At 44.4% G+C, this 24,179-nt stretch overlaps 1 protein-coding gene across 3 annotated transcripts in view; it reads left to right on the top strand.

The window, feature by feature from the left end:
* UNC5B (unc-5 netrin receptor B) overlaps positions 1-22,773 on the top strand; it is a 165,279-nt gene extending 142,506 nt beyond the window's left edge. For 2 of the 3 annotated variants that reach the window (XM_054034793.1, XM_054034792.1), the window contains exons 8-17: positions 883-915; positions 3,550-3,744; positions 6,294-6,683; positions 7,501-7,588; positions 8,748-8,916; positions 9,309-9,542; positions 12,310-12,459; positions 13,740-13,904; positions 15,747-15,925; positions 17,183-22,773. In XM_054034793.1, the coding sequence (XP_053890768.1) occupies positions 883-915; positions 3,550-3,744; positions 6,294-6,683; positions 7,501-7,588; positions 8,748-8,916; positions 9,309-9,542; positions 12,310-12,459; positions 13,740-13,904; positions 15,747-15,925; positions 17,183-17,348 (1,769 nt within the window). In that variant the 3' untranslated portion in view covers positions 17,349-22,773. The remainder of the gene's footprint in view (positions 1-882; positions 916-3,549; positions 3,745-6,293; positions 6,684-7,500; positions 7,589-8,747; positions 8,917-9,308; positions 9,543-12,309; positions 12,460-13,739; positions 13,905-15,746; positions 15,926-17,182) is intronic. The other variant, XM_054034795.1, reaches the window with a different exon arrangement.
* Positions 22,774-24,179: the final 1,406 nt, after the last annotated feature.

Raw genomic sequence — 24,179 nt, 5'->3', positions numbered from 1 at the left:
GAGAGAGAAGAGGAGGAATGGAGAGAGAAGGAGAGGTGGCATAACTGTGCTAGGGGTATGGTAAGTGAGGAGATGGGCAAAGAACGGGGACACGCATCTCTCAGTCCATCACAAGGGAGTGCCAACTAAAAGACCAACCAATGGGTGGTAACCACTGGTTTTAACAGAATGAATGGTTCTCCCTGCTGCACTGGACTCATTAAAATAGCACTGAAATTCAGTGGGGCTTTCTTAGGGCTGGGCTGAGCCGAGGGGGACTCCTCTCACTCTCCACCACACCTAAAAGAGGCAGAGGCTAGCCCTGAGAACTGGGCATCACTTTGTCACTGGGGCCTGAAGTGCCTGGGGTTTTATGTCTGTTGAACCCCTTGGGAGGTGAGTGAATTTCATTGTCAGAGCAGAAAGCTGGGCAGAAGAGAAGCAGATTCTGCTCCCCTAAAACCTCAGGTGAGCAGTGGGTGGAGCGGCTTGAGAAGCTGTCTCCCCACTCGTCCTTTTGAAGTAAACGATTTAATGGGAAGGGGTCATTGTGCTCTCAGTCTCCCGCAGCCTATTGGAAATGTAGATCAAACTTTGCCATTCTGGTTGTGCAGCGTAGGCCCCTTTGGATGGGCAGCAAGGCCAGCCAGGCTTGCAGGGTGGGAGAGTGGTCACAAGCCTACTTTCCTAAAACTACCACATGGGCAAGGCTTCTGTATGGCTTCACAGAGCTCCAAAGAGCCCAAGGCTCCTTGTTCTCTCTAAACTATTCACTGGTTTTTATGTCTCATGGGACCTTTCCCCTTGGTGTGCTGGGGCTGATGACTGTGTTTGTTTCCTTCCATTAGCATCATCACCATCATCATTTTCACCTTTTGTTTTTAACTTTGTTTTTCCTAACAGATAAAAGAGTTTTAACCGAACCCAAAAGTCACTGTAAGTCCTCATTTCATAGCCACTTTATTTCATTGTGATACATTACTTTGTTTTTTCTTTATTTGGTCATTGGCACCTCTGGTGTCAGCCTGGAACTAGAAAGCTCCATCTCCAAGGGCTTCTCTATGTAGTTGCTCTAGTGAGCAAGGGAGGAGAGAGCTGAAATACACCAGAAAGGGTTAGCAGATGTTAAAGGGACAGTTACTCCATCAAGCTTGAGAGATCTAAATTTAACTTATATTCTAGGCATCAGTTTCTCGATTTACATGGGCTAAACTTTATTCTCAGTTACAACAGAATATATCCAAAGTAACCGAAGTCCATGAAGTTATTCCAAAATGAATGAGAACAGAATTTGTTTGTATACATATAAAAAAAGTTGGAATTTTTGGTTTGTTTTTTGCTTCAGAACAAGTGCCTAGATTCCCCTGCCCTGAATTAAAACCAGTGCCAGCAGTTTGTTCGTTTCCTAGCCCTGTTGTTGTTAATGCACCCAGAGCAACTTAGGAAATAACACTTCTTTTCCGCAGAAGAGCTCTGTGTAGCTCAAAAGCTTTACCCGCCACCGACAGAAGTTGGTCCAATAAAAGATATTCCCTCACCTACCTTGTCTGTTTCGTATCCTTGGGGCCAACACGACAACAACAACATTGCAAACTTCTTTCCTTGCCAGTTTTATCCTTTTCCATTTGACCAATGGTTTTTCTCTCCCAGGATTTCAGTAGAACAGAAACTAATGGGGCTGTTTTATTTACTTCCCTCTTGTGCCACTACATCCCCAGTCATGTCAACATTATAAGGTTTGATAGTGTGTGCTCCTTCTCAGTATTGCCAATCACAAATGTTCAAAAATCATGAGTCGGGCTCACTAAAAATCATGATACTGGCTTTAAAATCATAAGATCTGTAAAAATAATAGATTTGGTGTTCTTTTTATTTGCTTTCTGCTTTCTGAGCCTTTAGGGTGCACTGGGTCACATTTTGAAGCTTTTTCTGTAGCCACAAGTGCTAGAAACGTAATTTTTCTTTAAGAATGAAGGATGAAATCATCACATATCCACTTGACTCCAGGAGCTGGGGCTTTAAGGAAAACAATAATTATAATGAGACCAATGATGAAATCATGAGCTTTGGCAACACTGCCTTCTAAAGGTGCAGAACATAAAACATTGATCAACAGTTCTTGAAGACAGTGAATTTAACACATGTAAAGAAGAACACTTTAAAAATTGGATTCTTCCCACAGTTTAGAAGAATTTTGGAGTACACAATAGCTCTGAAATACTGTGTTCTATGAACATTTTTCAGTTGGGAAACGGGCCTTTCAGGTTCTTCATGAGTGTAAGTTTCCAGCTATTCCCCTATCAAATTGGAATGTTTCTGTGATACTCCTACCCCTGCAAAGGACACACACACACACACACGAAATAAAAATAATCATAACAAACTTGCCTTGGTTCTGATCCATATACTTGGCACTGGCCCTGTACAGGTTAGAAACCCTGAAGCTAAACTAAATATCATCTGAGAGCACCTGGAAATCAGGAAAGGAGAAAAGAAAAGAGGGGGTAAAATAGAGAGCATGAGTGTTCAGGCCAAGCTGTTTGATGTATCTGGAGTAATTTTCCTGGAGGCAATGTTCAAATAAGACACATGTGTATGTCTCAGAAACAGCAGCATCTGATTCTCTAATATGGCCTGACTCCATGCACTTGACACCAGTCAATGGTGGGTGCAGATTCTGTCTTTGACACTAAAATATGCTGGAGGCAAGACATTGATGCTGCAGGATCCTTGAGGAGTTAGAATTCCTTCCCTTGGCATAGTGGTGTCATCAGAGCTCATTTGAAATCAAGGGAGCAAATACCCTGGATAAAATAGGGGTTAATTTGCTATTGAAGAATGAAAGGAAGGGAGTCAGGGATTTTAACAGCAGTCAGTGACAGAGGCAGAGATTCATGGGCCTGGTTCAAGCTTCCTCAATCCTAACATTGGACATTCCCAGGCTAATGTGACACATATTGGCTTAGGTGTCCCTGTAGCAGCAGCTGACCAAATCACCAGAGCAGCCATTCCGGAGCAGTTGGTACTTTCCTTTTCTGAGTTGACACATCTACTGCTTTGAGATGGGAGCAGATGGAAGAATGCCCAGTGATCGCTTTATGGCATCTCTCCATGCACTATCCTATTAGCTCATTGTCATCATCTCTTCCATTTACATGTGTATCTTCTTTCAAGGCAGATTTCTTCCTTCTCCCTGGACTGGGGAGCCTAAAGATCAAGAGTCACGCTGGGTGTGGGTGTGTCTCTGTGTCTAACACACACACACACACACACACACACACACACACACACTGACTCTTGATTTTGGGGATACAGATATGCATATCCAACATGTTGCTCTCACTTTTGGACTACACTTTGAACCCATTTGTTAACTTGTTGTGCTAGCCCAGCCTCCCCCGCCCAGCATTTGCCAAAAGCTTGGGTTAATCGTAGAATTAGAGTTGTCTTTTGTGCAAAGACAGTGGGTTGATCATGCAGGGATCCAACTGTGGGTGGCACAGTTCTGATGGCAGATTCGTGCAAAGCCCCTGTTTCCTTAGTTTCCCTTTTCTCATTTCTCTCTCCTAGTGTTGGAAACCACGGGGGATGTGGCCCTGTATGCCGGCCTGGTTGTGGCCATCTTTGTTTTCATCGTCATCCTGATGGCCATTGGAGTGGTTGTGTACCGGCGCAGCTGCCGGGATTTTGACACTGACATCACAGACTCCTCAGCTGCCCTGACTGGAGGCTTTCACCCAGTCAACTTCAAGACCTCCAGGCACGGTAAGAAGAAATCAGTTGGCCTGCTCCTTCATATCATGTCCAGCAGTATCTTTGCTCCCCCAGAGGAAGGAGGCTGAGGGAGGAAGGTGAAATCAAAATAAAGGGGCTCAGACTCAGGGGAAGAATAGGCCACATTGAGAGTTCATTTATTATCCAACTGGGAGAGGTGAATTGAAGTTCTCCTCATCTTTCCATTGCCTTCCTGTGAGTGAGAACCACAGTCAGTGCTCCAGTACTAAAGAATCCATGATGCCAGAACCCTTTGCATACAGAAGTTTGTTTTGTATGTGTTCTTCAGAAAACAAAAGAGGTTCAACTGCCTGCTTCACCAAAGCCACCACTGCAACTGAAATGAATTGGCACTTTCTCTGCAGTGACTTCCAGAGACCAAATTACCCCACAGGGCATTGCAGGAAAGCTTGCATTTCCACTTCCTGCACTGTACCGGCTCTGTGGGCAAACAGAGGACTTCAGGCTTCATGCTTATCAATCCAGCACAGGGGTGGTCAAACTTTTTGGCCCGAGGGCCACATCTGGGTATGGAAATTGTATGGCGGGCCATGAATGCTCACAAAATTAGTAGTTGGAGTGCGGGAGGGGATGAGGACTCCGGCTGGGGGTGCAGGCTCTGGGGTGTGGCCAGGAATGAGGAGTTCAGGGTGTGGAAGGGGGCTCTGGGCTGGGGCAGGGTGTTGGGGTGCAGCGGGTGAGGGCTCTGGCTGGGGATACGGGCTCTGAGGTAGGACTGGAGATGAGGGGTTGAGGATGCAGGAAGGTGCTTTGGGCTGGGACTAAGGGGTTCAGAGAGCTGGAGGGGGATCAGGGCTGGGGTAGGGGGTTGGGGCGCCAGAGGGGGGGTCAGGGGTGCAGGCTCCAGGCGGCGCTTACCTCAAGCAGCTCCCAGAAGCAGCGGCATGTCCCCCTCCAGCTTCTACGTGGAGGCATAGCCAGGTGGTGCAGGTGCTGCCCCTGCAGCTCCCTTTGGATGTGGTTCCAAGGGGAGCTGCGGGGGCGGCACTTGGGGTGGGGGCAGTGTGCGGAGCCCCCTGGTTGCCCCTACACGTAGGAGCCGGAGGGGGGACATGCTGCTGCTTCCAGGAGCTGTGCAGCGCCACGGCACGCACGGAGTGAAGCAAGCCCCCAACTGGAGTGCTGGAGCGGGGCAAGCCCCGGACCCTGCTCCCTGGTGGGAGCTCGAGGGCCAGATTAATACATCTGAAGGGCCGGATGTGGCATCCGGGCCATAGTTTGCCCACCCCTGATCTAGCACCTTTAATTGGCATTAAATTGCCCCCAAAACTTGTTTAAAATAAAAAATCAAATCAGAATTTCTATCTTAAATAGGCAATAGGTCCGGTCCATTGGCTCTGAGCTGTTGGAAGCATTGTCTTCTTCTATTCACCTATTTATCCATAAATATGGCAGTACCCATGGGAGAGGGATTTCTGTCTGCCCTGCACACTGACCTGACAGATCAGATTCCATTTGATTCCTGCCTATTAATTCTCAATGAAGACAGAGGGTGGGTCAAGTCTCCATGTTCCCATAGGCTGAGAACTGAAGTAACAGGCGAGTTCACAGGTCGAGCTGGTTGGAAAAATTCTGACAAAACAGTTTTTCATTGGAATGTGCTGATTTGTCAAAATCAGAACCATCTCCACGGAACACTTCATTTCTGTGAAGTTCCTCCAGAAACCGGGTAGTCTTTGAAACCTGCCTGATTTCTTTCCAGCTCACCAGCCCCACCTGCAGCCCCAGGGTAGCCAGCAAGATGGACTGCCCCAGAGTCAGAGACGCCAGGGCTTCCTGGGTCCATGGTTCTGGGGCAGCCCCACCAGTTCTGTCTCTGTATCCGGACCCCAGCACTTGCCTTTTCATGGAGGACTTTGAAATTTGAGGGTTTAATTCTGAATTGGGGGGGGGGGGGGAAACAAATTTCAAAGTATTGAAATCCTCTGCAAAATGGAATTACCAATCTTCACCCAGCTCTGCTCACCGGTCATTTTATTTTTGAGCTTAAAAATAAGGAAACAAATCAAGCAAGATAATGACTTCATGTTTATACAGTACCTAGCACAGTAAGGCCTTGATCTTGATTGGGGCCTCTAGGCACAACAGGAATACAAATAATAAGGAAAGAGAACTGGTAGAAAGTATAAAGAACACAAAGCATTTCAGCTATTCAGCACGGAATGAAGTGCCAACTCCTTTGTGAGAGTTACAGGAGAGTCAGACTACTTTCAGATTCTTGTTAAACTTTCTATACATACACTATGATGCAGCTTCTCCTTCATTCTTAAGGGAGTTTTGATCCTGATTCTCAGTCCAGGCAGTTTCCTTTCAAGTAATTGATAAAAGGGAGACAGATGTGTTCAAAGTCCATGCTCCAGTCTCTTGCTTTATAACCTGCTTCTCCCAGGGACATGTCTTACACATCCTGATCCCATTGTTTCACTAAGGCTAGGTTTCCATGTAGGTCTCTTTTGATTTATGTTTAAATTCACAAGTTAATGAAGTTTTTGCCTTTTTCATCTTTGTTCTTCTTGCAGACAATCCCCAGTTGTTGCACCCTTCCATGCAGCCTGACCTAACAGCCAATGCCGGTGTATATCGTGGCCCGATGTATGCCCTGCAGGACTCCTCTGACAAGATCCCAATGACCAACTCCCCCCTGCTTGACCCACTCCCAAACCTAAAGATCAAAGTGTACAACTCCTCCACAGCATCCTCCTCCCCCAGGCTGAATGACGGGACAGACCTGCTTGGGGCAGTGCCCACGGGCACTTACCCAGGGGACATTGCCAGGGACAATCACTTTATGAACATAAGGAACAAGGCCATGGGCTCTCAGCATCTCCTCACCCTGCCCCGGGAGCATGGGAACAGTGCCACTGGCACATTTGGCTGCTTGGGAGGAAGGCTCACTATCCCGGATACAGGTAAGAGCCAGAGTGGGAGGTGCAGCTGTGGTTGCTGCTGTCCCAGTTGCTCTCTAACGTCAGCTAACTTACAGTTGAGTAGTGAGGCCTGTGATGTTGGCCTCTGGGTTTGAAGACAGTGTGGTGCTGATTAGGAATGAAAGATGCATCCAAATATCCCTTTCTATAATGACATCCCCATTAAGCTGCTGGCCTGTGTATCTCCCTAAGGTACAGTGAATGGGAATCAGTCACCATCGTGAGGTGACCATCATTTTGTATTTTTGCTACTCCAGTTGTAACCTGTTGGAGAGCATTGGAGGAAAACAAGCACCCACTTCTTGTGCTAAGGGTTATCCTGTCTCTGAATGCTGCCTGACTGCACGGAGCTGGCGTGATTTCCATCTTGGCAGGCTAGAAAGTCTCTTAGGCCCTGCCACAAATTCAAGGGTGGCTGCTTTCAAATCATATTGGTGAAAGCATCTGGGCCAGTAGCTGAAATAAACCCAACACATGATCATTTCACTGCACTTGCCAACTTACAGCTCACAGGCCTTACCCAGCTGCCTCTGTATCACTTCTGATACAGACAGTTCAACACAATGGTATCTGACTTCTAGTGGCAGTAGCAGTCCCAGATTCTGGGAAGCTTTGGGTTAGAACAGCAGGAGGTTTCAAGCTCTCACACCATTGTCTGCAACAAGGGAGGCCCCCAGTTCAGTTTGCACAGTGTTCCCACCATTTGAAATTAACCCATGAGGAAACTGGCTGTTCTCAATGGGGTTTCATTCATTATTTCCTCACTGTGAAGAATCCCTCCTTTTTTTCTTTTCCCTAGGAGTGAGTCTGCTGGTGCCTCATGGAGCAATCCCACAGGGGAAGTTCTACGAAATGTACCTGATCATCAACAAGGCAGAAAACACACTGTAAGTAGAATGTACTGTACAGCGTGCTGCAGTCTGCCATCACCGTAACTACCACCTGAAGGAGATAGCGTATCTGAATTCCCTCTTCACTGTCCTGCATCTCAGCTTTCATTTCCTGCTACTCTCTCCCTGGCTTCTTACTCGGACCAGGCCTCACGCCTAGCCACACTCCATTTGTCTCTTTTCCTATCCTCCACTTCACAGCTTCTTCAGCTATGCCTTTTACACCTCGAACACCTTTCCTTCCTTCCTTTCTGGGATGAGCATCTACCTTTGCTTCATTCAAATCTGTCCTTAAAGCATTTCTTCCACTAAGCTTCTCAATTCTAGCTGCCAAACAAAGAAGAATTTACTTTCTCATAATTAACAATAAAAAGCCGATGCTTCCTTGTGGTAAATGTCACCTGGTTCATTCTGTGTCTGAATTGGATTGCTGTGTATGTGTGATTGTGAGCATTTTGAGTCAGCTACTATATCTTCCTCTGTGCTTTATAGATCATCGAGCATTTTCTCTGGTGCTTAGTAAATAACGAATAAGGGGTTTTTACTTCTGCACCCAAAGATGCAGAGACTATTGCTGGCGACATAGGGAAGAGGAGGGAAAGCAGTGTGTCTTGCTGTGTAGTTTGCTAATATGGCACAGAATGAGTTCTTTTGCCACTTGTATTTATTTTGTGACCCATTGTCAGGGGATTTCTGTGCAGCACCTGGGCCTCTCACGAAGGCAGTGAAGATTCCAGAAGCAATGGCTACACTACAAACTTGGAATCTTTTGGCCACTTGTCTGTCCATTGTTCAGTATGTGTCCTCTGCTAAACAACTCCCTGGCTAGCTCTTCTACAGTATTTCCGTAGCCCAGCAGAACTCCTGGTAGCAAACACAGTAGTTCGATTGCCAGTAATTGCTCCTTGTCATCTACAGAGGAATCCCAGTGTCTTCAACCCCAGTAGAGCTGATTCTCCACGCTATGACATGTGGTTGTAATGCTGCTGGTTTCACAGTGTGGGAATCAGGCCCGTTAAGTTTAGAGGATGCCAGGTTGCCCCTCTCCTCAATTATGAGCAGCACATGTCAGCACTGTGCAGGCTGGCCTTCTTTCTTCAGGGGCATGACTTGGCTGGCTAAATATTTTCTGTATGTGTTTATTCATCCCCTCCAGCTTACCTTCAGAAGGCACGCAGACAGTATTGAGTCCCATGGTGACCTGCGGACCCACTGGGTTGCTCTTGTGTCGTCCAGTCATTCTCACCATTCCCCACTGTGCAGACATCAACTCCTCAGACTGGATTTTCCAGCTGAAAACACAATCCCACCAAGGAAACTGGGAGGTAATGTGCACTTTAATAATACAATGGAAACAAAATGTCATCACAGAGCTCCACCTCAGTCAGCAGGAGACATGTGGGAGTGCAGGCTGCGGAGCAGGTCACAGCAATTCCAGTCATAGCCGTTTGAGGAATTGTCACTGTCAGGGAAAGGATAGGAGTTCAGATTGGGGCGGGAGGGGTGGGGGTGGGAAGGGGTTGGTTGTCAGGTTTACTGCAGGGATGGAGTGCTGTTTGTGTGGAAAGCTCATAGCTGTTCTCGTGCTAGCTTCCTGCAGCACTACAGAAAGTGTCATGGTGAACGATGAGTGGAAACTTTTCAGTGCCTATGCCAAACAAATTACTCTGGAGCAAAGGGCTGACCAGGAACCTTTGTTTTTAATCCCTCCCTTTAGGAAGTTGTGACCCTGGATGAGGAGACCCTGAACACTCCCTGCTACTGCCAGCTTGAGCCTAAGTCTTGCCATGTTTTACTAGACCAGCTTGGCACCTATGTTTTTGTGGGAGAGTCCTACTCCAGGTCAGCCATCAAGAGACTCCAGCTGGCTATCTTTGCACCTACCGTCTGCACCTCATTAGAGTACAGCCTCAAAGTGTACTGCTTGGAGGACACACCAGACGCACTGAAGGTAACGCTGCCTGAGAGTTTGGGGTCACGAGTAAGCAACCCCCCACTGTCACATTTTTCTATCTCCAGCCCCGTTTTAGTACCTGTGGATTCATAAGATCGTTTCATCATAGAGCAAATAATGAATAATCACTAAGCTGTAAAAGTGTTTCTTTTTTGAACTTTGAACGTCTTGTCGCTCTCCAGCTCTTTCTCATCCTAAGACTGCAGGGAAAAACACTGATTAACTGTGAGCATGTTCTTCTCCATGACAGGGGAAAGCAAACTAGCTTAGAGCCTGGCAGTCCCAATGGGCAACAGACATAAATCCATTTTTGTTAGCCCAGCACTAACGTTAGACAATATATTCATCAGAGATTTTCAGGTAGGTTTATCTGCTGCACTTGATCCAGAGCTGGTATAATCCTGAGGGCTTTGGAATCTTTCCATGAAGTGATCTGTAACCTGAACTATGCTTTGAGTAGGTCACCAGCCCACAAGTTTGTTAGTCCTTGTGCAAATTTCTGAATATATAGGGCCAGACCACTAGCTGGTATAAATCAGCACAGTTCCATTGACTATGGTGGTTTACACCAGTTGTGACTCTGGCTCACAGTAGCTGGTTAATATCAAGCTTATAAATATCCTATCTCCTAGAACTGGAAGGGACCTTGAAAGGTCATCGAGTGCAGCCCCCTGCCTTCACTAGCAGGACCAAGTACTGATTTTTGCCCCAGCTCCCTAAGTGGTCCCATCAAGGATTGAACTCACAACCCTGGGTTTTAGCAGGCTAATGCTCAAACCACTGAGCTATCCCTCCCCCATAAGTTTAAGTGCATGTAAGTTTACTTATGAATACTGCTCTTCCAGCTGCCTCAGTCTCTGTATTTGGGCTACAAATTGCTTCAGCCTACTCCTGCCATTGCTTCCAAATGTGGTCATGCTGGCACGCAAGATGCTGTGTGGTGTCTCTCGGAAAGGTCTGGCTCCAGGGAGCAAACAACCTGATGCAACCCTGTGAAAAATGACCAAAGTTAAATAATAAGCATGTTTACTGTGTTCCCCAGAGATCAGCCATAACATTTTCCATGGTCCTTGGAGGAAATATCGAGGGGAAGGGAGGGTGTTTCATAGCCTATATTGTGTGCCTTCTTTCTGCAGAGATTACACAAGGGCTTATGTTGTTGTCACTGCTGGAAGATTTTCTCTCCTTCCTGTGCTAATGAACCCTAAATTGATATACCATGATAATACTCAGTTCACCACAGCTCCCACTGTCCCTGGCTTAGACATGTTTCCCTATTCCTACTCGAGGATTCCTTGTCTGTCTGTGGTATATAATAATAATTAATAATAATATTAAACTTAGTTCTTATAAATCATCTCTTAAGGTGGGTGCCTTGGGACCTTTGTGCTTGTTCCATTTATTTCCTGTGTTACTTTCTTGCCCTTGTTGTGATCTCTCTAGATGGAGTTCCACACTTGGCAATCTTATTGGATCTTATTTTTCTTATAAAAACAACATTGTCTTACACTGGTAAAATAAAGTTTAAAGTGGTGATGAAAAAAGAACATGCTAGAAACCAGTAGGTGTCTCTTGAACTGAAAATAACTATTGTGATTTGGGTTGTTATTGAAGCAGAGCAGTGCTATTAACACTGGTGGCACACACACACTTGTTAAAGTGCCCCACCTGTACATATTTATGAAATACAGACCTTCCGATTACCTGAAAAATACGGCAGGTTCCAACGTCCAAAGCCAAAACAATGTTTCTGGCCTCACTGTGTTGTGTGCTGTCTCATTAACTCTTATATTGCAATCAGCATCGTTCTGTTTTCAGATTCTAAAATATCCATGGGGTGATTTATGAGGATGCACAGACTTTCACATCTAAGTTACTCAAATCCAAATCAGGATGGTAGTGACTGAAAGTTGTTCCCATCTGATGACTGTTTGATGGCCTCTATGAAATGAGTTGGTGGACTAAGTTTCTGGTGAATAGGTGTCAACATCACACAATGTACTATCATAGCTTCTTAACAGACAGGCCAAGAATGGAATGAGGGAGAAAACTGAATTCCCATCTCCCCCTTAGAGGTGATCCTTTGAGTCAGGGTTTAGTTATATTGCCCAGGCAGTATCTGGAAGCTTGCACTATTGTAGGTCTTCTTTGGATAAGTGGAAGAATTTATTCTCCAGGGCTGTCAATATGGCACATTTCACCAGCAAAAAATTCATTGGGGTCTAGCTTAGAGAGAGTGTGTTCTGTAGAATCAGAGTAACTTTCAAATGATCAGCCCTTCATCAGGGAAGTAACTTACCCTGAAGAAGGCCCTATGGGAAGCACAGCAAGGGTTGTAAGCATTGCCTAGTCTGTTATATGTTAAAATATCGCTTTAGTGCAGGATGCTGTACTCTTGTTTTATCATTGCACCTGTGCAACTGTTGTAATTCTTAAGAGACATGTCACACCGTGGATTTGAATTTCCCTGTGTTTTGCTGATTACTGGGGCTAAACTTGGTATCATTCTTCTTGTCATTTCAACTCTGGTTGGTTGGCTTGCATTGCAACACCAACCATTATCCATTATGTCAATATCTTCAAAACATACTAAACGTGAATGTAGTTGTTGTTGTTGTTTTTGAACTTTGTAAAGTTTTTTGGCAGAGTTCATTGAACAGTGTGGACCCTGCATTGACATAGTGCTGCCTTAAAAACTCATGTGCTCCACTTGATAGTGGAAACCTTTGATGTCATGGCTTCCCATCCTCTGTCTGCCCCATAGGAAGTGCTTGAACTGGAAAAGACTCTGGGTGGCTACCTGATAGAGGAACCCAAGCCACTACTCTTTAAAGACAGTTATCACAACCTACGCCTCTCCATCCATGATATCCCCCACTCGCTGTGGAAGAGCAAGCTGCTGGCTAAATACCAGGTGGGTGGCCAAGTGGTAATATGGGTCACATGGAATTTTCATGTGTAGCAGTACACTGGAACTTTAGCTAGTAGTGCAGAGGTTGGGGGGGAGGAGGAGGACAGGGCGGAGTGATCCGAAGGTGCCCCCAAAAGGGAAACTTTACTAAAATGGTCCCTGTAGAAACAACAGCTATGAAGCAATTATTCATCCATCTGTTTGTAGAAAAGAACACCCGTTCACACAGGGACCCATGTGTCATGCTCAATCATATATAATTAAGCAATAACACATGAATGACACTGTATATATACTGTGTGTGTGTGTGTGTGTGTGTGTGTGTGTGTGTGTGTGTGTGTATATATCAATATTTGAATGCCAGCAGCAATCCAGGCGCAAAAGTATGTTTAGATTATGCTTTACATGATCTGATATAGATCTGTGATCATGCCTTTGATGGTGATAAGTAAGCAATGTTCATACTATTGCGATCTAGTAATCCAGCACCTTGCCTACTCACTTTCTTATCTAGTCAAGATTTAGGGCTCCCCCATCTACCCGGATTATCTGCTAAAAGAGTGATATATCTCTCTGCTCTCTCGGGCTATCTTCTAAGGCAGTGCTCTCAACCTTTCCAGACTACTGTACTCCTTTCAGGAGTCTGATTTGTCCTGTGTACCCCAAGTTTCACCTCACTTAGAAACTACTTGCTTACAAAATTAGACATAAAAATACAGTTTGTACTGACTTCGCTAGTGCTTTTTATGTAGCCTGTTGTAAAACTAGGCAAATATTTAGATGAGTTGATGTACCTCCTGGAAGACCTCCCATGTTCTCCCAGGGGTACACTTACTCCAGGTTGATAATCACTCTTCTAAGGGAAAGAGAAGGCAGCAGGGGAAATTTCACTTACCATATTTGACTCAGGGTCCCAGCATGGTAGCTGGGTCACTGTCTGTCAGCTTTCCCTGTCCCACCCTGCCAGTTGTCAGCACAGAATGATCCCTATCTCCTGCCAGTCGAAGTTGAAGCTGGGAAATCTAGAATATGATTTAAAAGCAAATCTCTATGGTATTTACAGGGCTGTGTGGTCATTATTATGGTTGTTGTACAGTTAATTGTCAGGCACCTAGAACCTTTTTTGGGAGGCATTTAAAAAAATTACCACTTAAAGAAATAATAAAAATAAATAATTTAAAATATGAAAAACCCAATGGGTTTTAGTCAGGAAGTCCTTCCTGTATTTACGAAGGGTTGTTGAGATTTGTGTAACATTCTACTGAACTCATCTGCTGTGACAGGAAATCCCCTTTTATCACATCTGGAGTGGCAGCCAGAGGGCTCTGCACTGCACCTTCACCCTGGAGAGATACAGCCTGGCTTCCACAGAGCTCACCTGCAAGATCTGCGTCCGGCAGGTGGAAGGGGAAGGGCAGATATTCCAGCTGCACACTACACTCGGAGAGGTGAGCAAAGAGAAGGGGAAGAGAGCAAGGAGGCTGTGCCCACTCATAGTTATACCTGGGAGGGCAGAGGAAGGAGCAGGGTCTGATGATATCTCTTCTGAGGGTATTGACCTGAACTCCCAGGGGCTGATTCTGATTCGAGTTTTCCACAGTGTAATTCTGTTGATATCAATAGAGTGAGTGCTGATATGTGTGGTGTAAGTGAGACTGGAATCAGGCTCTCAACTAGCTCAAAGAAAGCTGGTGCTGTTGCCTCAGAGGTACACTTCCCTTTTTGCCACTCTTGTTAAATAAAAGAATAGCAGCATCCTGTTTCTTTAAATGTCCCTTGCCGTGTTGCTGCTGTTGCCATAGATAATAGCCTGGGATCGCTGAGGCTCAGCTACAGCCATCTGTGGATGTGTCCGCTAGGCTAGTTACCAAAGAGGAAGTCCTCCATCCTCTCTAGTAACAGAGAAGACTAGAAATGGTCCTCAGATGTCCTCCATGAATCCCTGTATATCGATTTTATCTAATATAGAGGTTGCCTATCACTATAGTATCTGAGCCCCTCTCAGTACTCCTCAATGTTTTACCACTATGGATGCCACACTACATTAACATCTGTGTTGGCCATGGCCTCCTGTTTCTTAAGTTTCTGGTTCAGTCAGAGATTTGTCTCACAGTTGGTGGTAACTAGCTCTCTTTGTGACTCTCAGGACAATGACCAAGGCCTGTAAACTGAACTACCCTCTTCTGCTCAGAGGTGGCCTCTGTAGAGCCAGTTTGTGGAATGGCAAGGCAGTGTAGGGAAACTGGCACTGTTGCTCTCCCTGCCAGGACTAGAGAAATAGTGAACCTTCAGTATCTAGGTCTGTCAACCTGCCTCCTTTCACTAGCACTGCTTTCACTTTGAGAGAGAGAGAGAGAGAGAGAGGGGTACAGAGAAAAGCCCACTGAATTGATTGATCACCTAGTTACATCTATTGCTGAGATACCAGCAGATTTTGGCAGTAACAGCAAAGGGGCTAAGTTGTGATAAGAATTTGTTACCCTGCTTTTGAAAATATCGATGAGACATTGATTTTTGGTACATGAACAACCCCTAGAACACTCACCTGTGGATCACGAAATAATAGCACATAACGTCTGCTGTGTATGAGTTCTGTTTCCCAGAGTCTGTTTTGGGGATGGCACTAAAATGCCAGTCGGACTGTCCCCTCTCACAGCCAGGTGAAAGTGTGCGCTAACCAATGAGATGGGAGTGAATGAAGAGGCCAAGGGCTGGGCTTTGGTAGCCAGTGCATTTGGAAGAGTCACTGGGAATTTCAAGGCTTTAATATTTGTGCAGCCCTGAAAATGTGCTCTGATGCTACTGGCTCTGCTCTAAATTGTTTAGCCACATGCACTGATATTTGGAGGTTGCTTTCGACTGGGTTCACTGAAGGGACCCTCAGGGGAAGAGCTTGGTGTCACTAAGAACTAGCTGCTTCACTGTTATTCTTTGTGGCATGTTATCCACCTCTCTCTTCTTGTTTCTGTTCTTAGACATCCATGCCTAATGTATTTTAGTGAATGTTACCATCTTGTTTCTCTCTTTCCTTGTCCCGATCTTTTTTTTTTTTTGTCTGTCTGAGTCTCTCTGTGATCCCAAGTTATCTTTGCTGCTGGATAGTTTTTGAAAGCACTGCTGAAATTCCACATAAAGAAACACAATCATCCCTGCTCTTGGGCAGGAATGCACAGACCCTGAATTGTGGGCAGGGTAAGGTGACAAGGGGGGACACAGTGCAGGCTGATAAGGGAGGAGTTCTCCATTGAAATATTTGTTCTTAAATCATTCTGAAATGATTTTTCTCCCAGAATGCCAGCTCCTTTGATGCCTTCTGCTTGCACCATGGCAGTGCTGTGACTACCCAGCTGGGACCCTATGCCTTCAAGATCCCACTATCCATCCGGCAGAAAATCTGCAACAGCCTTGATGCCCCCAATTCAAGAGGAAATGACTGGAGACTTCTTGCTCAGAAACTTTCCATGGATCGGTGGGTTTCAGTTCGCTGTATAGCAGTAGATGCTCGGCTCTCACCTTCCTGCCTCACACCTGTCATTTGGGAAAACAGAGTTTTGTATTTCCTTGTTACTCTGCACTCTCCCCACTTTCTCCTCTGAGGCAGAGCGTGGGGGCTGGTGTGACCCAGGTGTAGCATGATTATGTGCTGGGCATTTAGTGCCCATTGTTTTACATTTATCAGAAACAATCTGAGAGAGCGGATTTACCCCAGCTCCCAGAAGGCGCTCTTGCAGCATTGCTAAGTCTCAAGGGGCAGTTACAGAAAGTGATTATCTTGCACAAGCCTCGAGGAGAGTGTCTGACCAACAACACAGAAACCTCTTAGGGCTTTGCAGCCCCCAAGTACAGCACTTTGGGGATCCAGCGCTGTTTCTCTGATGACACGAAGCCGGCAAGCATCGAGAACGATAGTGGGCTTATAAGGGAAGGGAGAGGGAAGGAATACTGTGTGAAAGAAGCCACAGAAATGAAGCTCTGGTGACTCAGAAATACCACTGTGTAGCACTAGATGTACATTCAGGAACTACTTTATACTTGCAACCCCTTTGTGAGGTATGGCTTTGCTATTATCCCTGCTTTACAGACGGGGAGCTGAGGCACAGAGAGGGTGAAACGATTTCTATAAGGGTACACAGTGATCCAGTACTTGAGAGAGAATTAGAGCTCGCGAGTTTCTGATTCCCAACCCTGTGCTCCTTCCACTCGGCCATAATGCCTTGAGACCTGGAGGGTGGGGAAGTTGATATTCCCTGTTGGGTTTGAATGGTGCTTTCCCCCCTTTAATTCATACTGTAGAGCCCTGAGTGATGCGCATCCAGTTAGATCCTGGACTGGCTGAACATTCCTAAAATTCTGCCATGATTGTGCAAAGCAAGTGCCTCCAGCCAGGGACCTTGATGGCTCTTGGGCTGTTCTGTTTTAGGATTTCACTTTGGGGGCGGGGTAGAGAGAGCATTTGTAATTTTAATAAAATAAAATATGCCTTGCTTTTCCATGAATGTTTTCTGCATCAGTGCTGTATAATAAATGTAGATGATGCCCTGAGGAGCCCTGCATTTCAATTACGGCATTTCCATCCCAGTGCACATCAGAGAGAATTACCCAGATTTGCTCCAGAGTCTAATACCCTGGCCTCCTTTCCCAACACCCCTTTCTGCTGCCTTCAGACCATACCAATAGGGTAAATGTGTAAAGTTAAACACAACTTTCTCTCTCTCTTCGTTCACAGGTATCTGAACTACTTTGCCACCAAAGCCAGCCCAACAGGGGTGATCCTGGACTTATGGGAAGCCCAGCACCAAGATGATGGTGATCTCAATACCCTGGCTAGTGCCTTGGAAGAGATGGGCAAGAGCGAGATGCTGGTTGTCATGGCAACAGAGGGGGACTGCTGATGTTACTTTCAAGTAGCTGGTAGTCTTTAGGCAATCGATGAGAAGGACAGAGTGGAGGGGGGAGAGAAGGAGGAGGAAGAAAATAGAGAACAGCCTTTCCTGAACTGGTAGGGAAGGGTTGTGGAGACGGGGCCAATTTCTACTTTGTGTCTGGTGGGTTGCTGATCTGTAGCTAACAATGAGGGGTAAAGGCAAACTCCTTCTCCCACTCCTCCCTCACCAAGTCACTATCCGCCTTAGAGATCCAACCACACCGTTTACAAGCAATCCAAGTGTTAAACAGGCTCTCTCCTCCTCCTGGCCATCCTCCGGACTGCGGCGCAAGAGCAGTGCATCTTTGGTGACCATGATGACAGCCATTGGTGGAAGTGGGCAGCTGCTTCCACCATAGCATGCAGGAATATAGGGCTTCTAGAGTCTGGGTTGAGGTTTATTTTTGTTTCATTTTGCGGGGGGTTCTTCTCCCCCCCCCACCTTTGTTCTTCTTCTTTAATGGCATTTATGCTTAGAAGACTCGAGTACAATCTAGCCAAACTGCTTACTTCTGTCAAATGCTTCAGACAGCTTATTAAGGGGAAAAAAAGGAAAAAAAAACACAGTTTCTTAGGAAACGCAAATAATTTATTATCCAGATCTTTGGATGAGTCCTTTTTAAAAAAACAAAAACATTAAGTCTTTTGTGTGTGAGCAAGAGCATCAGTCCGCTTTGCGTGAGAATGAGAGAGAGAGAGAGAGAGAGATTTAAAGTAAAACACTTGCGAGAATTAGTAATGAAAACACACACAAAAAAATCAAGAACAACTTGTTTCCATATCTCTGGACCCTTGCTGAAGTCAGATTGGTTAAGTGCCTAGAGACCCACGTGGCACAGAAAGGGCAAGCTGAGCCCTCTTCCTTAGGGCTGCAGCACAATGCAAAGAGGCCACTTAAGCAACCAGCTCACAGAAGAACAAACCCATTTCTGGAAACAAGGTTAAAGGGACATTGTTGCTCTTTTCATGGTTTTCTTCAAATGGCAACTAAAGTCCTCAGCGTTGTTACAGAAGCTGAAACCTCACACAGCCTTCTCTCCCCTCCTTTCAGGGATCGTTCCTTCCCAATCCCATCTCATCTCTGTTTGAATCAGAGAGAAGAATGTGGCTTCAGAGCATTAGCTTCTTTTTGTGTGCACCAGTGTCATCATTTCAATGGAATGATAATGTACAAAGGACACTTTCAGCTGCATATCAGGGGAAAGTGTATTCGTCGTTGGAGTGTGGAAGTCTCTCCCAGAAGAAGCAGTAGACACCCTCAAATGTGAGATGTTTAAAACTAAACTGCAGGGAATACTCCTGCACTGGCAGGAAATTGAACAAGATGAGCATTACTGGTAATGGGCCTTTTCCTAGTTCCTATGCAATCAGTACAGCTCTGGGAGTTTCCTTTGTTAGAAAACTCACTAAACACCCAGCACAGCCAGCAAGAGGAGGGACAAGAGGCTACAGTAGCGGTTTGTTTGTTTGGTTTTTCTTCTCTTATGTGGGTTGTTTAGGAGGGAAGGTTAGTGCTTTAACACAGTGGTGAATTCATCAAAAGCTAGGTGGTATCTATGGGACAGCTGCCATCAGATTATTACAATTCTGGGGTGGGTCAGATTTTGGAGCCCAAAGTATTTAAGATCCATATTTTTAGGAGGAAATTCTTCTGGGACATTTGGGAAAGAAAGAAAGAAACTTGTTAGGATAAATAGACCTTCATATCAACAATGTAAATACACACACTCACTGATACAGTCGTGCACTAACACACAGCAACATGCCACCATCCATAAGCCAAGACTGTAAAAAATGGGAGCCTACAGTTAGACTCCTAAATCTATATTTTGGCACTTTAAACAAGGGGTTCCCACTGCGGGGGAGTGTTGAGTGAGAAGGGGTTATTTTTACAAAGCAAGGTCCAGTGGCCTGCGATATAGAGATTAGTTTGAAGACCACATCATTTTAAAGTCCTTGTAATCAAATCCATCTTTTGATACAATGTTTCGCAAACTCTTACTTTGATAAATTGACTGAAATATGCTTGTACTGAACGCTGGTCGAGAGACCATAAAGAATAGTGCAGCAAGTGGGAGAGGAGTTTAGCATGGTCGTGCAGTGGTCAATGATCTGTAAGAGAGAGTAAACAGCACATTAATGAAATTCATAGGTGGTGGAAAACTAGAATGTGTTGCAAATACCAGTGAAGAAAGAGAACTAATACAAAGGGGACCCAGTGAGATTGGAAACACTGTCTGAAGATAGCAATATGAGATTACAATTGGAAAATGCAGCTGTTTTATCTGCAGAAAAAGATCATCTGAAACACAAACTCATTGGGAAAGAGAAACCTGGCAGGCACTCATACTAAATGAAATTGTGGGGTAGGGGAAATAAGAAAACACTGCAAATTAGACATTTGCAGCACCATGTGGCAGCAAAAATTAGCAATGCAACACAACAGCATATGCAGTCAGCATTGAGTCATAAGGTCATAGTGCTACCGCTATGGCATACTGCATGCAGTCTTCGGTGCAACAGTACTAGAAATACATTGACCCAACTGTAAGGAGATAGGAGAAGGGCAATAAAAATGATTAGGCATTTGATGGAGGGACTGACTGAGAAAAAATTGTGAACTAAGAACCAACTCCTCAGGACTTGTCTACACTTAATAAAATGAATTTGGATTAAACCAGGGTATGAATTTAAAGTGCAGTAACTATTCCTGAAAAACTCCATGTGTAGACAAGCTGATGTAAATTACCATAACTCCATTGTCTGCAGTGGAGCTACATCAGTTGAGGATCTGGCCCAAAATATGTCAAACTTGACTAAAGGGTGTATAAGTCTACACATATTTGAGAGAAGATGAACTATTTAGGGTGGCACAAGCCCATATAAGTAGGAATAATGGAGAAATTGAGAAAAGGTGAGGAAAATCCCTAACAGATTAGGCTGGGGAATTTGTGGACCATTTAAAATTACACTGGACAAATATTAGAATACATATAGTAGAAGACAGTCCCTCACTAATCTGTCTGGGTAACCTAATTTGTCTGGGAAGGATGGCATGGAGCTCAGTGGTTCTCCCTCTTTGAACTTCACCGTTCCTTTCTTTCCTTCTTTTCTACATTAAAAGTGCTCTGTTGAAGTGAAGGTTGGTTAAATAACAAAGCTGATTTTAATTAAGGGGTATCCATGAACACAACATAAGTTTCATCTCCAGGATGTGGTATTTTAATGAAGGAAAAATATTCTGAAGGGTACTTTGAATAGCCACAAATGGAAATATTTTACTCTGGTTGCTGCCTCTTAAAAGTTTCTCCTCCAGGATAAACACGTCATGACACAAACAATACAGCATTATATTGTGATGCTACTGCATCTGCTCTGAAACCCCCAATGCACTTACCACAAGATCTTTGTGGCCAATAATTTAAAACTGTACAGAATACAGTGAGCTTCCCATCATGTATTTCCACATTCTTCTCCCTCCAGTCCACCATCTGTGGTATAGTTCTATAGCTAAAGAAAAAGTAAACACAAACTCAGGGAGCCAGTGCATAACAAAATAAGACATTGCCCTTATAAGGTAGTTTGGTATTTCCTCAGGATCTAAACCTCCAGTTGCTTAATTCTTTGGCACACAAGTACTTGGAAGCCTGTTTCCATCTCTAATGCTTCCAAATTGACAGCAGACAGTAGGAAAAGGGACCCACAGGGTCTACTTAAACAACCACATTGGGAATGGATGGATTCATTGTACAGAGGTACCATAACAGTGGCAGAACAAATCAGCCCCAGTCTTGAAACTTGATTGAAAAGGACAGTCTCAGAGCTTGGAGCCTGGCCTACATGTAGGAGAGGCTGTACCTTCTTGCCTGATTAGTCAGATGGAAGCTATTCTGGGTTTTTTGTTTTTAAATACTGGGACCATTTTTATGGTGAAAACACAATCTGTTTTCTTCAGAAGTCTAAAAAGTTTGTATAAAAAGTTTCTTTGCCAGCACTTCAGCCATGTTCTCCTAGGTGTACACTTGTGTTGTGAATTTCAGGGTCACTAGTGTAATTCGCAAACAGAAACATCTTTTGTTTCACATGCAAAATGTGCATTAAATATTATGTATATTAAATTTCACTTTCCCCTTTTTTAATTGCAAAAAGCCATTAAAACCTGGAAATCTGTATATATCTGTAGGTAATATACAGATCTGGATATGTATTCAGAGTTTTGGATGTATATCTTAATGAAACTTTTAAATCATCTAAGACTCAAAACTGACTACTTGGATAGATCAAATGCTCCAATGTAGCTGAAAATATTTTTGCGTGGCTGTTTTTTTAAAAACAAACAAAGAAAACTTCTTAAAGCAAACAGTGTGACTGCACGGTATTCAGGAAGTTTGACAAACATGACCTTCCTCTATCACAATCCCATTTCCCAATGCTGGGAACTGCGTTGGGAGGAGAGCTCCAAGCTTATCTGACATTTCTTTGTGTTATTACATCAACTGGGTTTTCAATGTGTTGTGTAGACTTGGCTAGAAACTGAGGGACTAATCCAGTTCCCCTTAAAGTCAGTGAACAGACTCCTGTTGATTTTGGTGGGAGTTGAATATGGCTGTAATATAGAGAGAGTTCTACCAGTCTGTGTGACATCATTTCATAATCTGATTTGTTGAAATTTTGCTTGTAATCTGAACAAAATAAGCAAATAGGGGAAGTAATGTAGGAAGTGCTAAAGCACTCAGCTAATACACAGACATTTTAACATTTTCAAAGCTACTGTAAATAACCTGTCATTGTTTATTTTCTTAGAAATTCAGTGGTATCCATGAAATTTATCCTAAATGCTCTGCTCTTGGAAGACAGGTGTAGATTGTCAGTGTGTCTGACCCTCTCTCTCTCTCTCTCTCTCTCTCTCTCTGGTTAAAGGATCACAGTGTGTTTGTCTCACTCTCAGATCAGCGTGTGGGTGAGATCAGGAGATCAATGTGTGTTTGTGTCCCCTTTTCTCTGAGTACAGAACCAGAATGTCTGTATATGTGCTTTTCTCTCTCTCAGATCCCTGTGTGTGTGTGTGTGTGTGTGTGTGTTTCTTAGTCTTTCTGATCAAGGGAGCTGTGTGTGTGTGCGTGAGGGAGGGAAAGGGAAGGGAAGGTATTTGCTTCACTCCGATCAGTGTGTGTGTGTTGTGGCCCCTTCTCTGACTTCATCTCTCTTGGATCGTGGGATTATAGTGTATGTGGCACTCAGATCACTGGGTCAGAGTGTCCAAGTACTGTACATGCTGCCTTCTCCTTTGGTCATATGTGTGTGTATCTCTGTCCCTTGGAGATGCACTGTGCTATGATCACACAAAGCAGGGTAGCAGCTTTGTGATACTGGGCAGGCATTTCATAGTTTCATTGAAAAAAATCAGCTGTTGTTTCTCTTGTTGGGAGCGTCCATTCTCTTGCTCTGCATTCTGTTTGCATATTTATATGTCCAGGGGATGAGTTTGACAGCATCCTCTAAACACACATCTGTTTATTCTGTAAACTAAGAACTGTAAATAAAGTTTAGCATTCCTATTGTAACAAAGTAATTTTTATGCAATAAATTATATTTCCTAGTCTAATAAAAATGAAATGTGGTTTGCTTCTTTATTCCTGTTTCAATTCCAGGTGGGTTTGGCTCCAGCTGGTCTTATTTCTAGGAAAATTTAATCTTGGTTTCACTGCCCAGCACTCTCGTCCTGCCATCTCTACAGGCCCTTTCCAGCCCACTACTCGGTAATGGCTTTTCAACACTCCTATCCATCCCCATCTGCACTTGTCAGTCACTGCTGGGAGAAGACCTCAGCACTGTTCCAGCTATTAGATGGAAGTGAGGGTTTGATTGGAACTTAACTGTGGGTGGCCAGTGTGGGCTGGAGAGAGCCTGCCACTCCAATACCAGTCCAACTCCCACACTGACCTTCCCTTGTGGCTGAAGCTCTGAGAGCTGGCTTCATCAATCTCCTCACTGTCACAGATGGGCAAACTGACTTCTCTCAACTCTGGTTCTAGCGTTCCCCTTGCCATCACACACCATAACCAGACCCCGGCCACCTTACCAACCCTCCAATACCCAGGTGCATCCCTGATCCCCGTACCTTTTACAAGGTCCAGTGCTTCACTGTAACCACGTCCACTTTGTTTCCTTGAACTCTTAACCTTGCCCAGGCTGTATTGCACAACAGATTTGACATTGAAGGCATCTAGTTCCCAGCAGAGACCTAGCTGGACACAACAGTGCCTCTGAAAAGGGAAATGGCCCAGGAAGACCTAGAAAGCAGGGGTTAGAACTAGAATTGGTCAGGATTTTGTTTATTTTTAATCAAAAATGCCAATTCATTGAAACCGAAATTACATGAAACCGCGTTGGATTTGACAAAATGTCAAAGAAGTTTTAAAATTGTTAAAGCATTTTCTTTTGACATTTTAAAAATGAAAAAAAATCATTTTCTGGATTGAAAATATTTTTGTCTTGAAATGTAAGCTGCTAATTAGACTGAAAATGTTAAAGTTTGAAATCAAAACATTTGAAAATTATCACGAAACCTTTTGATTGTCCAGAAATGGGGGGTGGGAGGAAAGGGTTTTGTTTTGTGAGTACTTTTGAGCTTTTGACTTTTTGTCCTGAATCAGGATGGAAATATATTTCAAACTCTCAAATATTTGCAAGAAGGAAAACCGGTAACCAGGAAAACCATCTCTAATCATCACAAGCCATGAACTGAGCAGCTTCTCCCATCTTGAGGCCTTGACTGAGTGAATGGCTGATCTTTGAT

This window comes from Malaclemys terrapin, chromosome 7 (genome assembly GCF_027887155.1).
Source record: "Malaclemys terrapin pileata isolate rMalTer1 chromosome 7, rMalTer1.hap1, whole genome shotgun sequence".
In the NCBI taxonomy this organism is placed as follows: Eukaryota; Metazoa; Chordata; order Testudines; family Emydidae; genus Malaclemys; species Malaclemys terrapin.
This window is presented reverse-complemented; position numbering and strand designations above follow the sequence as displayed.